The 17,520-nt window shown below is 40.8% G+C and overlaps 1 protein-coding gene across 1 annotated transcript; it reads left to right on the top strand.

The window, feature by feature from the left end:
• The first annotated feature begins 5,582 nt into the window (after positions 1–5,582).
• sgpl1 (sphingosine-1-phosphate lyase 1) lies at positions 5,583–17,395 on the top strand. Its single transcript, XM_026309200.2, has 14 exons — positions 5,583–5,737; positions 10,010–10,175; positions 10,744–10,811; positions 11,186–11,333; positions 11,521–11,600; positions 11,815–11,943; positions 12,029–12,117; positions 12,219–12,327; positions 12,410–12,508; positions 12,605–12,751; positions 12,981–13,219; positions 13,335–13,481; positions 13,569–13,689; positions 14,735–17,395. The coding sequence occupies exons 1-14, from the start codon at positions 5,726–5,728 to the stop codon at positions 14,873–14,875; spliced, it is 1,695 nt and encodes a 564-aa protein (XP_026164985.1). The 5' UTR covers positions 5,583–5,725; the 3' UTR covers positions 14,876–17,395.
• The last annotated feature ends 125 nt before the right edge of the window (positions 17,396–17,520 follow it).

Here is a 17,520-nt window from a genome sequence, read left to right as displayed (position 1 = left end):
GTGATAATATTACAATTTACAATATCACGCTTGTCGTAGAAATGAATACCATTCGCCCAAATCCCAGAGATCCTACATATTGTCCAGATTGGAAGTAATATCTAAAAATCAGGCACCATAGAGGACAACTGCTGGTTTTTGTATTGTGGGTTTTTATCTTAACTTTTCCTATTAAACCAGATACAAACTGGTCACATCTTGTTTGCATCTTGTTCGCTGCTCCTCCACTTTTCAGTTCCTTTGCTACTGGTAAAAACACCTTAAAATCTGGTTTCTGTGGTTTTCCGGAGCAAAACGCGGAGAAAAGCAAACAACAATGTTCTTCTTTTTAAGGCTGGATCATTTTTATTCCCATCAAACACTGTATAAGTATATGATACATATCAGTATAGATGTGATCGTTCAGTTCCACTGGATGCTCACAGCGATGCAATATCCTCCGTATTCCCCATAATGTCTTCATGTTAAAAAATGACCTTTTCAAATGCAGAAGGTATGAACATATTTAGTATATTAGTTTATTTTTTACGAATTGAAACATTTTCTAAGCAGGGGGTGTGATTTTGCTTTTGTAAATGCTACCAGCGCTCTGTTCTTAAGGGGTACTTGAAATGCCACATTTTACGCACAAGATATTGGCACATGCCATGCGGACATATTGTGGTCATAGTAGCTCGTCAAACTGGCTTCTAAAATCAACTCCAAGTGTCCCGCAGGTCTGCAAACCAGCGTGAAAACAACAGCATCTCCACGATTATTCTCATTTAAATTGTTTATCGTTAAAGAATCAGGTACAATGGTATTTTTGATTGTGCGCATTTCACATGAGCTGGTAAGGTTATCATTAAAGAAGTTTAAACGGATGAAAAAATAGTCCCTCCTTCAGAGGTACCGTAGGTTATTTCAAGGAAGAAAAATCTGTGTGTTAACTCAGAAAATCTCATCTATATCAAGGGAAATGTTCATTTTTAACCCCACATATGTGTGAACAAACTATTGATTGCTGCGTTAGGGCGCAAAGCTCCGGTAATTGGGCACATACAATTACGCATGGGGCCACTTAACAAAGAGGATTTGAGAGGGTGAAACCTGTTGTGTCAAGTGATAGTACAAAGGGTCTTGTAGTGTGTCACAACAATAAAAGCTCGATTTCTTCTCTAATGTGCGCCTGTGTGTGTGCGCTCTGACATCTCCAAAAACATGTCCACAATGGCCACAGCCCAGTGACGCATTACATTTCTATAATAAATCTTTACTTTCAGGACGTTAAAGATTAGTAAAACACGTCAACAACATGCAGACACGTTTCGGCTTTGGTGAGGCGGAGTGTGGCAGAGCTCAAACATGATTTACAATTGCCAACAAAGGATCACAAAAAGCTCTCCTTAACTTTCTGTCTAAATATGTGTTTTGGGAACAATCTGATAACCATATGCTTTCAATAAACTGGACAAATACACGAGTGAGATATGAGATGGTGCCATGCTGTTATAAAAGGCACGAAAAAGCTAAAGTAAACTGAATATTACCACTTTACAAATAATCATCGATGCCAAATCTATATTCGGATATCATGGACAGGTGTGGGTTTGAAGCTGTCAGTCTCTCTCCTTGATTTTTATCAGTTTGCTGTAGTATCCTGCTTGTTATGCAAAGTATAGGCAAACATAAGCGCCCAGTTGCTGTGGAAATAGCAGATATCAGAGCAGACTTGGTACGAAAAGTGATTTAACAATATTTAACAATAAACTCAGCAAGCTCCGGAGCAGGTGATACCTGCCCGATGCTCCTGATTAATACTTCCTCTACTACTTCACTTTACAGTCTCCTTTGCTTATTTATTAAACGAAATCTATTTATTATTATTTTAGCAAACAGAGGTACCAGGTGGGGCTTTATTTTCGTCTTCAGCTTTTTGTTTGAAGGACTTTTTGAGGGGGGCAATCAAAGTCCAACAACTCGCTGACCAGATTGTTGTCATCCCAAACTAGAAGCGAAGCCATTCAATGTGCCCCCTCCTCTTGTTCCTTCTGGCAACGAGCTGCCGGGAGAGAAAGAAAGAAAAAGGAAACTTCTTCAAGAAAGGAAAATACATCTTAAAAACATTTAATTGCAACCCGGATGCCATATGCACACCTCTTGTGAAACCCCACAACAATGTGACTGCCTTTTAGAAAGTATGGAGTGCGCCTTTGGAGACGTGTGCGCTTTTGGAGAGGTGCGTGCGTCGTGACCAGAATGACCCCGAGCACACTTTAGACAAGAAGTAATTCACTTTTAATGTGCTTTGGAGATTCCTTTCACAAGCAGTGCATTGTACCTCTCACCTCAGCTTTTGAAGACAGTGTACACCAATTAAAGTGGAATAGTTGTCTTTTCGAGACTGTTTTTTTTATGTTGGATTTTAAGCACGAAGGAGGCTGTGGCTGCATGTCGCCCCTTTCATCCCCTAAACTAATGCAGCATGTTGTTCCTTTCATTTTGATAGCTTTTCAATGCTGAACACGCGTTTATTTGTGGCTTTTTAAAGATAAAAACAACCAAACGCTGATGTTTTATTACTCTTCATGTTTTTATGGGTGAAGTCCTCAGAAGAAATCTAACATTAGGTCCAAATTCATTTTTAAATTTAAAATTTATCTTTTTAAGATTAGCATTTACACGCTCGTACGGGGGGGGTGGCTGTTTTATTTTAAAGGGGGTCCTCAGTGAAATCCAACAGGTCTTTACATATTTGTGGTCAAATCTACAGGAAATATCTCACCGTTTACTACACATATTACACTGCGTTCCTTTAACAGGCTACACCACATTTACATATCTACACTATTTTAACTACTGACTGATAAAGATGCTCTTTTAGCTATAAATGTGGACCCATGTAGACCTGTTTCCCTTTTTCACTCATGGATGGCAAATCGGAGTGAATTGTTAAATCCTTAGAGGCAATAGTTATTAGAAGAAGGCATCCCATCATATATGTGGTAACCTGCGAGCCCCGAGGCTATAATCTACAGGGAAAATTCAAAAGATTTAAAGTAGCCTGTCTTTAATTGTGGCTTGTTGGTGCTGTGATATAAAAGAGATGTACTAACTCTTCAGGGCGTCTTAACCCTCGTGTTGTCTTCAAATTTACCACGCACCTTTTGTCCTCCCGGGTAAATTGGCCTGGTATGTTTTGACTGCTTATAAAGCATGAGGTATAAAATGATCATCAGTGTTTTAGTTTGATCTTTTTAGTGAACTTGTTTCCAACATAACATATATTTTACACTTATTTTTTAATGTATAGTATGATAGACCTCATTTAAATCAAATTTAATAAAATTATGCCTCATTTTTGAGTAAAAAAAAACAAAATTCTGAATTATTTTCACTATGGTTATGATTAGAGGCACACAAGTAGATGGAATATCACAGACTTGTATATATCAAAGTTTAGTCAAGATATTGTTTTGAAACCATTTAATTTTTTTAATGGCAGCAAATATAATCAGAAGTTGTGAGCAAATCACGTTTACACATTGGTAGCTTTGAAGCTGTGTGTGTGTGTGTGTGTGTGTGTGTGTTAGAGGTCATTTGGGGGTTGGGATGTGTATATAAATATGTTCATTGTGCTGTATAGCACATATATATATAGTACAGGGGTGGGCAATCCATGTTCCTTGAGGGCCACTGCCTTGCTTGTTTTCCTACTATCTCTGTACTACCCACTGCTGATTAGCTGGATCAGGTGTGTTCAGCCAATCATAGGCTGGCACATACCATCTCATATGAGGGTGGAAGTTTCAAAGTCTCTTTTATTGACATTCTGCCACATGTAGAGCACATACAGAGAATCAAATTTTCATTACTCTCAGACCCTTGGTGCATACAGAGAAACACTATATACAAAATGCAAAAATAAACTTAGATAAGTAAAAAAACGATAAACAAGTACAAATACAACAAGGCACATAGCAGCTTAGCATACAGAGGGAGAAGACAAAATTAATTGGTACCTTCCAGCTTCTGATTGGCAGAACACACCTGACCCAGGTAATCAGCATTGGTAAGGCAGGGATACTTGGAAAATAAGCAGAGCAGTGGCCCTCAGTGCCCACCTCTGGTATAGTAATTAACCCACTGCACCACTACATGTGGCTGGGTCAAATTGACCCAGGAAGACCACAGGTGCTATAAATTTTAATAAAACACACACAATTCAACAAAAATAGTCATAATTAATTTTACTTGCAAAGAGCATAGTAGGGAACCATCCATGTTATTTTAGTCAATTATATGGAAGAAAACCAAAGTTATGACATATTAACTTTTGAAAATGGGTCACACTGACGCAAGACAACAGGAGCGTTAATCACCACAGGCCTTACCTAAGACTACAAACCTGCCTGCGGCGCTGACAACTAACAGTTCTCTCTCGTCCCGAGAACCCAAGCTCCACTCACTGACCCAGTTTTTTGGTGTTGGTCCCATCACGCTGCACTGGCAGAAGACTGCAGCTCCACTGGTTCATTTGTGTATACTTACTATTACAGTGCCATGTCTCTGCATTTTATTGCTGGCTGCAGTGTCACTGCTCCACTGCTTGGAGGCGCTATATAACACCATTTAACAGCCGTAAAGCAACATTAACTGATGCTTTTAAATAAACTAACAACAAATGTGTTCAGCCCACACAGCTGGCTCTATGAGTGTGCCACAGAATAATCTGAATTTTCTAAATTTACTCGTCATCCCCTCATCAATTATATTAACTCTTTTGCTGTCAGGCACAGTCTTCTTTATTTCTATATTCATTTTTCCTTATGTTTTTTCTGATATTTTAGTTTTGGCAGTGGTTCAGTGGTTATTTAAATTTTCTAGACAAACCTAAGAATTATAGTTACTTTAAGGTTGCCGTATGAGCTGAGAAAATTGTGCTACATCTTAGACCGATAAACCATTTAAACCAATGGCATTATCTCACCAAAATAAACGCTCAACGTTCCTTGTCCTTGAGCCAGAGCAGACACAAGGGAGCTTTTACTGTGAAAATCCTTAAGTATGTTATGATGACTTTCATTTGAAGAAGGGGCACATCAATCACAACATTCAGCTCGCTTCATTCAAAACTTTCATTCTAAGTTAAAAAAAAGCAAGAAAAAAACTATTTTGTCAATTACGTAAACGTATAAGTCAAAGGAAACAAGGCGTTTTTCTTGTTCGTTTTCCTTACTGACATCATCTTCGTTATCTGATTTCTAATTTCTAAACAGACTTGGACTGGAAGGAAGAAAAATACAACAGATTCAATAGCCGTGTTTTGCTAAGCTCATGTGACGTGCGGTTATCGTTGACTGCGCAAAACGACTGGGAGGAGCATTTTACGAGGGGCATTTGGACGCAGCATCGGGTCTTTGCTAACTCATCCAGTTGTGAGCGACAAAACGTGCAACGCTCACGTTTCAGAACCCCCAGATCTACAAATCATGCGGCGCTGCGCGGACAGCGAGCCGCAGTGGAGTTACGCGCAGCCACAGCATTGTCAGATCCGCACATGCGCAGGAGGAGCGCAGCGACATGGGGGCGGCCCGCTCCTTACTTCCTGAATCAGGCTAGCTTGCTGCTGTCTTGGTGTAGTATGTTCGTGTTCAGCCGGGGACTCAGAACAGGCTGCAGGAGGTGACTTTCCCCAGGGGCAGACGACAAGAGAGGACTTTGTGCGGGAGTTCGCCTCGATAACATGGATTATTGGGTAGGTGTTGCTTTACTTCAGTCTGCTTGGACGAAGAGCTGCTTCTCGGTAGTGAAGTGAGCTAAAGAGTCGACTGGCTCAACTCTCGGGGATGCTCTTAGTCCACAAACAGAGAGCTGCCCCCCCTTTCCATTAGAGCCGCACTCTGCTACTTTACGGAGAGACATTAACACTACGCTGATACTTTGACCCCTGAGATGGGACACACTGCACCAGAGAAGCCTCGTTGTGTTTTCACACTCGCATATAACAACACAATAAAGGAAACTAACAGCGTCAGCCTGTAAATGTCTGCATGAAACTCTTCTGACTTCTGTTTTGATGAGGTGTCTGGTGGTGCAGAGTACTTCCTTTGTAGAAGGCTTAAAGCTGTTTCCTATTGTTTGTTGTGGCAGTCACAGTTTAAAATTAGATCCTGCTCAATACAAACCTGCAGGAAGTTTAAACAAAGCACACCAGTCTCAGTGTGACCACCAGAGACTCACTGAGATTTGTGGGGGTTTCCTTAAAGGAGCAGAATCAACTTCTGTTGATGGTCGTAGTAGATCAGCAGCAGATGGACAAAGGGCTCGGCACCAGAGGGCGGCTGGTCTGACACAGATCTGCTGTCAGTGCAAAATGAAGCCCCTAACTGCGTGTCACCGGCTGGGCTCCCCCCCGGGTGGATTCAAACAGGGGAAAGAACAAGTAAAAACTTTTATCGTGGCCTAAACATCAGTTCATGTCAGTACAGCCCAAGACTTTCCACTCACTACACTTGTAATTACTCCCCCCTGAGGGACCTCTGTGTTTCTCTTTGAATATAAGCCGTGGCGGCGATGTGCTCGCGGTCTGTTTTTACTTGATGTAACCAGGAGCAGCCACCTCACACCCAGTACATTTCCATGAGAACATGACCTCCCCTCTGAGACAACAAAGCTCTCCTTAGCAGAATAATCAAATGCTCTATGAGGGGGAGCAAAGGAACGGGCGTCAGCTGCTCAACAATGAGTAGGACAATGCTGGTACAAGAGTCTTTGTGTGAACTTGGCTTAAGTTTTCCTGAGGCAAAGAGAGCACTGAATGGTTAGGAGAAATGTGGGTGGACTTGATGGTGGAGTACAGGCACAAAGTGTGCTGGAAACACAAAGAGGTTTGGGTCTTATGAGACAGATTTGCTTTTTTGCACTGATGTTAGATAAAACCGTGTAATAATTCATTTATGACACATGCATGGCAGCGATCGCTGATGGGCTTTGCACCTGCACTCGACCTTTACATAGATATAATCACGTCAAGCCTCACAGTCTGCTCATGATAATGGCTTATTTTCCATTACTTCAACCTCGTGTCTATGCAGGAGACCTCACCAAACCTGTATGAGAATGTGTTATCTAAACAGGCAGGTACGCTGGTAAAAAAAAAACAACAAGTGAGCCCTTTGGAATGACCTGGTTTTACTGCATTTATTGGTCATAAAATAAGCCCTGATCCTCCGTTTGGTGAGACATGTAAACATAGTTTGCTTAGACTAATACACACAAGCAATTATATTCTTCTGTTGTCTTCACTGAACACACCCATTAAATATTCATAGTGCTGGTGGCAAAAATAAGTGAACCCTTGGATTCAATAACTTGTTGAACCTCCTTTGGCAACAGTTTTCCCAAACAAGTGCTACCAGTTTTTGGCCCATTCTTTCTTACAGGACTGCGTCAGTTCAGACATATATATTTAAGACGCCTGGTGTGAGCGGCTCTCTCCTCATGCCGTCCTCATCTCTACTGGGTTATGGTCTGGCTTCTGACCGGCCCACTACAGAACGAGGACTTTGTTTTTTTGAAGACATTTTGTGGTGGAGGGGCAGCACGGTGGATTGGTGGTTAGCACTGTTGCCTCACAGCCAGAAGGTTCCTAGTTTGAAACTCATCAGGGGCCTTTCTGTGTGGAGTTTGCATGTTCTCCCTGTGCTTGTGTGGGTTTTCTCCAGGTACTCTGGTTTCCCCCCACAGTCCAAAAACATGTATGTCAGGTTGATTGGTGACTCTAAATTGCCCATAGGAGTGAGTGTGAGTGTGTGAGGTTGTTTGTCTCTATGTGGCCCTGTGATGGACTGGTGACCTGTCCAGGGTGTACCCCTGCCTTTCACCCAGAGAGAGCTGGGATAGGCTCCAGCTGATCCCTGTGACCCTAAATAGGAATCAGCGGGTATAGATGATGGATGGATGGATTTTCTTGTGGATTTACTTCGATGTTTCAGTTGTTCTCCTGTATTATCCAGCTTCTTCTGAACTTGAGCCAGAGGACATTCACCCTGACATTATCCTTTAGGTAACCTTAGTAAACTTGTGAATTCATTTTGCCCACGATGATGGCAAGTGGTAAAGTAGCCATAATTATGGTGCTCTCTCCACCTTACATCACCTTTAGGATGATGTTTTCCTGTTAGCATGCAGGGCTCTGTATACACCATACTTAGTGCTGCTTGTTCTTCCCAAACCGTAGTGTCGTGGACTGTCAAGGTGCTTTTTCTGGAGAGCAGCAGCTTCCTCTGTGGTGTCCTGCCATGGACATCATGCACCATGATTTGTATTTAGTGGAGCCATGAACGGATATTTATCAGCTGCAGTGATTCCTCTAAGCCTTTAGTTGCTCCCTTGGCTTCTTTTATACCTCACTGATTAAGTGAGGTATAAAAGACACAAGACACAAAGACACCCCAGAGACACAAATGCAAATCATTTGTGTATTTGGAGTCACCTTATCTGGATGCCTCAGAAATAAGTCATCCCCTTTTACAGAAGGTTTGTCTAACTGTGACATGATCTGACCAGCAACAGTATTTTGTGTGTGTATTTTGTTCTAGCTTTATGAAACTACTGATCATAATTCGTCTCATTTTTTGTTGTTGTTGTTAGCTGTGGTTCACATCTGCCGATGACTCTTGTTAATAGCAAACTCAAAATGCTTTTTATAAGTGAAACTAGCTCTAATTCACAGTTCCAGTCCACAAAGATTGAAAAACTTAAAAAGCCATAAAAAGCACAGTGTGTGCATTGCACAACTCGCCTAGTTGTACTCTTATGGGGTGATGTATTTCAGGCAGCACAAATTGTGATTACTTAATATATTGTCTTTTGAACCTTAAGCTTTTTTCCCCTCTGATTGTTGCTGAGATGTAGAAACCAGTGATCTTGCTATCAGCCTACCCAGCACTGTGTCATAAACACACCACAGGGGAGAGATAAACAGATAATTTTGCCGTTCTTATGAAATAGCATTCAGGAGTCAGTTAGATCGTCTCGGGCTGTGAAATTGCTGCATTCGCATTCAGATTGACAAATTTGCATTTATTGGTGATCTGGCTTAGACCTAAATGTACAAGATCAGCAGTAGTTCAGTCTCTTAAAAGGAGAACTGTCTGTCTTGTGTGTTCCTGATTGATTGCTGGATGTGTTGTTTTCAGTTTGGGCGCTGGGTGGAGTCTGGTGATAATCGCCCATTAAGCTGAGAGTGTTTTCCCAATGCTAAAAGTGTTAGTGCGAAAGGAAGTAGATGTCTGTACTATGTCTTTCAATATAAGTACATTTCTTTTTTGAATGGGATATTGAGCTATACATAGATAAAATTGGCTATGAAACAATGTTAATGTTACTCATTCAGGTTGCTGCAGCACACTGTGAAAGTATTTTCTAATGCTGGAGAAAATTGTTCTGTTGTTGGAATGATTTTTCTGATGCATGTATTATCAGTCATTCTGAAATCTTTCTAGTTGTCTAGTTGCCTGTTTACTGAGCATACTTTGACTGTTAGCAGCACAACCTTTACAGAGACAACACGCAGTTAAACTGTCCGAATGAAAAATCTATTAAACATCGAGATTTAGGGCCTGGACTGATGTATTTTGTGCTAGATTATTTGATGTTCAGATATTTCATTATACTGTAAATGCATAGGAACATGTGAGGTGTGGGCACTCATGTAATCACACGTTTTATATCAAGAAATTCTCACTAAAAGTAACTGGACTTGAATTGTTTTTCTCATTTTGAGATAAATTGGTCATGACGGCATCAAATGATCACTAACTTCTGACTGACTAACTTCAAAATATAAGGGGGGTACTTCGCCAGTGTTGCAAGCGTCACATGAGCTAATGTGCTGATTATGGTGTAATTACTGAAAAAAAGAACGTGTGCCGCAAAGCTTGATGTAAAACACAAGATACTGACTTTTAGAGGCAGCCCCTAATTCCCCACAGCTTTAACGTATCATATATGTTTTTGTGTTCAGAGTGCCTTGGAGGTCTATAAGGAGATGTTCCTGCTGTATGTGGAGGAGGCCCGACGGCAGGTCAACTCCCGCTGCGCCGACCTGGAGCCGTGGCAGATCATCGGAGCGGCCGTCATCACCACGCTGGGAGCAGTCTGGGTCAAGGGTTTCCTCTTCCAGCAAGAAAGTAAATGTTTCATATGGGACAGATGGCTCCGAAGCAGGCTTTCTGGAGAATGGATCAGAGATGATAACAGCCAAAATAGGCTAGCAGCCTCCTAAAATTGTAGAGGCCATGTTCACAAAGCATCTCGAGCTGCACTGTAATCTGCAAATGTGGTCTGAACAATGAGTAGCTTTCGGTTAAAAAACACAGTTAATTTATTCAATATAATGAATGGCATGCAGTTAGTATCCTCTAGTACTTGTTTCTCAAGTGTGTTTGACAGAGCAATACCTTTAACAAGACTTTCTGGATCTGCTATCAATCAGTCAGTGGTTGAATTCCTCAGGAACAAGGTCAGCTCCACCCGTGTACAGCTGTTAGAGAGGGAAGCTTTCATGGAGGAAATTAGCTACATGTACTCAGTGCTTTGAGGGTCAGAATAAAAGGCTTTGTGAATATGGGTCAGATTTCCCCAGAGCACGTCTTGTCTTGACTTGTGATTATAGGTCACAGTCAGCTGTTTAATATTTGTGGGTGAATGTGTGCCAAGGTTTCACCACAGCTGCTGGCTTGTGTTTTTGGCTAATAGGTCTCCTATCCCGAATCAAGAAGCGAGGCTTTCGACTCATCAGAAAAATACCCTTTATTGGCATGGCAGTAAGTATCAGTGGTAAATCTGTTCCTCTTTTCCAAGCAGATGTGTACTGACTCTTGTTGTCTGAGGCTCTTATGAGTCACTTTTGGATGACTGAGTGCAGCATGCAGGGGAGTTTTGGGAGGGGGGGACAGACCTTTGGCACATTTACCATCATGCACTGGTGATAACAGTGAGGTTACTTCTGGTCATCACGTCACAAGCAGAGAGTCCGGTTTCAGGCTGTATCGAGAACTTGACATGAAATATTGATAGCAGAATGGACATGTTGTCGTGTTCAGTATGAAACATAGTTACTCTATTCTTGGTAGTTATTTTTACTGCATGCAGAGACTGTTCCAGCCTCGAAAGTGACTCTGCCCTCTCTTTATGGCAGATTCAGAGCCAGCTGAACAAGGCTTTGGATGACATGTCGGCTAGTCTGTTTACTCTTAAGGATGGGATGAGCTACACTAAAGAGCTGCCCCTTACAGGTCTCTCTCAGAGCCAAGTCTTGGAGAAAATCAAAGAATACAAGAGCCTGAGTAAGTCATCATCCATCCCTGTGCTTTGCCTCATGGATCACTTGTCTTTTCATGTCACTTCCTACAGAGCATCAGTGTTAACGCTCAGTGTGAAGTTTCATTACTCAGAAGAAATCTCATCTCTCTTTCATAAGAGATTTAGTTGGAGAAAAGCAATGATCTCTGAAATGACGCTGTGTCGTTGCAGATGAGGTACAATGGGAGAAAGGCTGTGTGTCTGGTACAGTCTACTGGGGAGATGAAACGCTGACCAAACTGCTGGTGAAGGTACGCATCCTTTTATACATCTCTGGAATTTGGCATTCCAAGCATGGGCAGTCAAGGTCGAACTTGAATACATTTTGACAAAGTTATTTTTTGTTTCTTTTTTGTGATTTTTGAGAAACAACTTCTGTTCCTTTAAATAAGATTACTGCCAGCCTGTGTTTGTTAAAAAAAACAAACTGGAGTTTATGCAACTCTGTACCTCTCATGTTACTAGGTGTATGGAGATTTTGCATGGAGCAACCCCCTTCACCCAGACATCTTTCCTGGGGTAAGAAAGATGGAGGCGGAGGTTGTTCGAATGGCTTGTACACTTTTCCACGGTGGACCTAACTCCTGTGGCACAGTGAGTCACTATATAGCATATGCTTCCAAAATGTGTGAAAAATAAGAAAAGTTAGACCCAATATCTTTACTTCTGCTTTGCTCAGGTGACTTCGGGAGGAACCGAGAGCATTCTCATGGCCTGCAAGGCGTACAGAGATATGGCATATGAACGAGGCATCAAATACCCTGAAATGTAAGATGTGCTTTATAAGACACAGGCCTGTGTCAAGGTTTGTTCTCGAATTTGTTTGCTTGAGAAAGCTGTAACATTATTTTTGTGTTTTGTTTGTGAAGTCTTGCACCAGTGAGTGTCCATGCAGCCTTTGACAAAGCAGCACATTACTTTGGGATGAAACTTGTTCACATTCCCCTTGACAAGAAAACTATGAAAGTAGATGTGAAGGTGAGAGTAGGTGATACACAGACACTGTGCTAATTGTCTGCTGTTCTTGGACATTAGTTATCAGCATGTTTTCTTTTTCAAGGCTATGAAGAGAGCCATCAGCAAGAACACGGCCATGCTTGTGTGCTCAGCGCCTCAGTTTCCTCATGGAATCATAGATCCCATTGAAGAAGTAGCAAAGGTCAGAAGAAGAAGTAGTGAAACATTTTCCTTCTAAATGTGTTCTGAAATAAAAACAGGAAAGTCAGATCTGACACTTTCCCTCGGTATGTTCCAGCTGGCTGTGCGCTACAACGTCCCACTGCATGTGGATGCCTGTCTGGGAGGTTTTCTCATCGTTTTTATGGCCAAGGCTGGGTACCCACTTGCCCCATTTGACTTCAGGGTAAAAGGTGTTACCAGCATCTCTGCAGACACTCACAAGGTAAGGAGTGGCTGTTTTAATGCAGTCAGTGCTTCTTTTGATCTTAGTTACTCATGTTTTTTTGTTTCCGAACTAATAAACACAGAAGATATGATATCTAATAACAAATTCATGCATTCTATGTGTTACACAGTAATCAATTTAAAGGCCAGTTCTAGTCTTAAAAGGGCTTCAGACTGTACTTTCATAGTTATTTTAATATTGTGATGTGTGTCACATTCCTCTCCAGTATGGCTACGCCCCCAAAGGTTCATCAGTGATCCTTTACAGTGATAAAAAGTACCGTCACTACCAGTACTATGTAGCTCCAGACTGGCAGGGCGGGATCTACGCGTCGCCATCTGTAGCAGGCTCCAGGCCAGGAGGAATCATCGCCGCCTGCTGGGCAACTATGATTTACATGGGAGAGAACAGATACGTAGATGCCACCAGGAAGATCATCAGCACGGCGCGAAAAATCAAAACAGAGTAAAAGGCTCAGTTCAGGGATATCGAAGTCATTTTGTGCTACATAAACAATAGCAAAAGCATAATTTGTCGTATCATCTCTAACAGTTATTCGTCTTTCTTTTCTCATTGATAGAATCCGCAAGATAAAAGGAGTGTTTGTGTTTGGAGATCCAGAGGTGTCAGTGGTGGCAATAGGCTCAGATGTTTTCGATATTTTCCGGCTGTCTAATGCACTGACGTCTAAGGGCTGGAATCTGAACACACTGCAGTTCCCATCCAGGTAAATATAAAACAAATAGTAGTAAATGGACAGATTGATATGACAAATGTTTACTGTTGTATCAACGTATCATCTCCTCCTTCACAGCATCCACATCTGTTGCACAGTTCTGCACACCCAGCCGGGTGTCACTGATCAGTTTATTCGTGATGTCAGAGAGCAGGTTGCTATCATCATGAAGAATCCCAAAGAGAAAACCACAGGAATGGTGAGCTAGCTCTGCTCACACTACTAATGAAGTCACACTCATGCACTCAATATTCAAAAGCATTTTAATAGGTACATCTGTACAATCAAATGCATTTCAATTCAGCCACTCTGCCATAAATTCTACCTTTTATGTGATATTTTTATTACTGAGGCCCTAGTTAAAAGTATTGTTGTACTGATGATATTATACTGAGATGTGAAGTTTTGTCCTCCCCATGTACACATGACAAGAGCAGCATATTAGAAACACAGTTTAGGGTAACACCACTAAGACTTCAGTGCTATGCTGTATAACTGAAATCATACATTTGTGATGGTATCAAGCAAAACTAAACATTATCAGCATCATAAAAGTTGTTTTATGTAGTAAAAGTGTTGTACTGCATTAGTCTGTACAGGTGTACCTGATATAATAGACACTAAGAGCATATTCACGTTGGTATTCAATAATTAGTTATCATGTTAAAGTAGTCTTTATAAAGACTGACACATGAGTGTTTCATACTGTGTTCACAATGGCCTACTTCCTGAGTTTTATCATTTTAAACAGCAGGATCTTAAGTTGTGTAGGCTGCAGCTTAAAATAATCCATAATAGAGAGTACGTGAATGGACACATTTTGGGTTTATTTTTGAATTTCTTTGTGTATTTTGCAATTTCAGTTATTTTATTCATGAGACAGTTTTATTTACTCGTTTAATTTCAATTAACTAGGCTGTAACAGTGAGGCCTGCACACCCAGGAGAGTACAGCAAAGTTACAGGGATGCAGGTGATGCATAGAGGGGATATGTCTTGATTATTGTCAGACTTCGAGAAGCCCTAGGCCAACCATATTTCTTGCTCCCTCCAGAGTATGTGCATGCAGATCTGAAAAGCTTTTCTCTAGGACTTGTTTAATGGTATGCTGGGAAATGTAGGCGAATACTAGCAAAAGTTGTCAAGTTGTGGAAGTGGTGGTTATACCAACAATAGAAAAGCATGTGTTTTTTCTTTCTTTTAATAACTTGTACTTGTACACACACTTGTCTTCCTGCTTCTCAGGGAGCAATCTATGGTATGGCCCAGTCCATCCCAGACAGATCCATGGTGACTGAGGTCTCCCGAGGTTTCCTGGACTGTCTCTACAGCACTGAGATCAAAACAAACACCAGCCACATGAACGGAAATGGCAACGCCCACTAAAACTGGATTGGGCCCTTCTGGCCCGACCCCAATGCATGCAGGGAAACATGCTCATCGCTCAACAGTTGCCTTATTTGCATACTTACGGCATACAGAAAACATCTGCAAAGATCGTTGAAGCACAAGCCATTTTCATTTTAATCAGCCCAGAGGGAAATCACTTGTAACTCGGTGCCAATGTGGCACAGAGAAGCTGGTTCTAAACAGGTTTTTTTTTTTCTTTTCTTTTCTTGTCTTTTAATTTTAATCTAGTGGAAGTATGAGGTATTTCATTTGTTTTCAAAGTTCATTTCAATTTTAGATTGTTTTAAAATACATATGTCTGTTGTAATTTCTACTGATTTCACAGTAAAACCATTCAGTTTTCGTAATGCCACAACATTTCAACCTTCCATCCTTGCTTCACCACCTGTGATGACTCAACAAAAACACAGACCACTGAAAGCTTGCTAGAAACGCTGTGCTGCCCTCTAGCACAAAACCTGCTGTACTGCTCTACACACCTGTACATGGAGGTGTCTGGTTTTTACACAAGCTCAAGCTTTCAAGGGCAGCTGTATTGTCATTTCCACATATATGCATAAGCTTGAGAGGTAAAAGCAAAATAATTTTAGACTAAAACTGTAATGTATAAAGTAAAAATTAACACGTTTAAACAACAATGCGAGAGTGAGTGCTCTTACATTAGCAGCACCAACCTGGACATAATGGTATTTTCTCCTCTCATAGCAAATCTTTGGGAAATTTTGACTAGTCTGAATTTGGATGATAGAGGGCACCAGGTTTGATGAAAAATCCTTCAGGGTTTGCTGTTTGTTCTACTATAATAATAATAATTATGTAATAGTTCTCTAGAAAACAGCAATTTTATTGTAAAAGCACTGCATTGTCCTGATTAGAAACTATCAGGCTCATCTGTAAGTCACTTGAAACCACAGTTCTGATATAACGGTAGAAATTTCTCTGTAACCTTTTGTATTTTCAGTTGTTAGCACTTAGCATGGTGGCATTCGTTTTGTTGTGAGTCTGCATTCGTGGTCCATCTTCAGTGGCTGGATTTGTAGACAGAGGGAGAATGACTTAAATATTGGGAGCTTTTAATGTCATTATTATCTGATACAGTTTAAATAAGGCTGGACAGGAATATTTTGAAAGCTGGTAGTGGAACCCAAAGATTATTTACACTTCGATGATATTATTGATTGTTTTCAGATTTGGGGAAGGACATGAACTTGGAAAAATTGACTTGAACATGTTTGAACAGACTGGACTGAAGGCTTTTTCCAGCCTCAGTCTACTCTATAGTATCAAGCAGCAGAAGCTCAGCATTTCCTGTGTGGTCTGCATCAAGTCTCCTGTGTACCAGTTTGTTTAAATAATTTGTCTCCTAATTCGATCTACCTCAGTTCTACTCAATGCAGATGTCATTTGTTCATCCGCTGAAACACATTCTAACAGGGAAACACATTCATTTTCATTTCTAATATAAACTCCATAACATCAGGGCATTAGGCACTCTGAAATTAAGTGTTCTTAGATTCTGAACGGAAAGAGATCCACTGTGACGGAGGGTTTTGATTCACAGGCTGACAGATTTGATAGTTTTATCTTTGGAAAACCCCACTGCCCTGTGTGAATGTGGACATTTTTTGGTAAACATCCATTCAGTGGGAAACACACGCATGTGCTAACAGGTTAAACAACTTAATGATGCATACTGTAACACCAAAAGGATCTTGTGTTCTCTTTCTCTCATGTGATTTCCTAGTATTGCTTGTTAAAACTGTGTATTTCCATGAAATAATTTCAATGTTTGTGCAATATGTTGCGTTTTTATGAATGTAATGACTGAAGTGAAACCAAGGGAATGCTCTATTATTAATGTGTAGTAGATAAGACATTAGACGCAAAAGCCTTTCAGCCTTGTTAGTGTAATTTAACTATATGTGTGACCACTGGGTGATAATCACTTTTTTATATACTGAGCAGTTATAAAGAGGAGACATGAATGTATTTGGGTTCTAACATGTGCTGGGATTTTTTCCAACTTTTAGTCAGTGCCTAAAAGACTGATCATACCCTCATCTTTGTCAGCCCATTGACCCGTACAGTACTGTGACAGGGCCTGTGCAAAAAGAACTTCATTACATTTGCTTTGGAGAAAGAGCCTCAACAATTTTACAATTAAACGGTAAAGAAATGTCATTTGAATTAAAATGTTTATGTAAATTCGTCTCTGTGACTACACATTGTAACTGATTTTTGAAAAGTCAAAAAATACAATCATGTCCCGGCGTCTTTTGTTGCAGTTTGTGTAGCAATAATGAGCATTCGCCTCTGTTGTGCCTTCAGAGGTTTGAGCTCATGATGTCTTAACAGTTTTTCTGTCCAACATCCTCAGGGTTTTGGCAACATCATCAGTGTCGGCTGTTCTTTTAAACAAACACAGGGTGAACAAATTAACACTTGATAATAATGCAGTCTAATTCCACAGCCCGTAATAAATACAGTCTTATTCCAGGCTTGTAATGGTGAATTTTGTGTTGTTTCTGAAGGTTTAAAGAGCTTTGTCATATCTGTTCATGTCAGCATGCGTCCTTGGTCAGCTGATTAATTTTGAGTCAGGAAGTTTCTGAAAATGTAAA

This window comes from Mastacembelus armatus, chromosome 15 (assembly GCF_900324485.2).
Source record: "Mastacembelus armatus chromosome 15, fMasArm1.2, whole genome shotgun sequence".
Classification (NCBI taxonomy): Eukaryota; Metazoa; Chordata; class Actinopteri; order Synbranchiformes; family Mastacembelidae; genus Mastacembelus; species Mastacembelus armatus.
Note: the sequence above shows the minus strand (reverse complement) of the source record. Positions and strands in the feature narration are given on the sequence as shown.

Bases quoted from the DNA above. Each gene is read 5' to 3' on its own strand.
- sgpl1 (XM_026309200.2), top strand. The intron at 11,944-12,028 runs GTGAGTCACTAT...TGCTTTGCTCAG, and splicing joins GACCTAACTCCTGTGGCACA to GTGACTTCGGGAGGAACCGA. The intron at 12,328-12,409 runs GTGAGAGTAGGT...TTCTTTTTCAAG, and splicing joins CTATGAAAGTAGATGTGAAG to GCTATGAAGAGAGCCATCAG.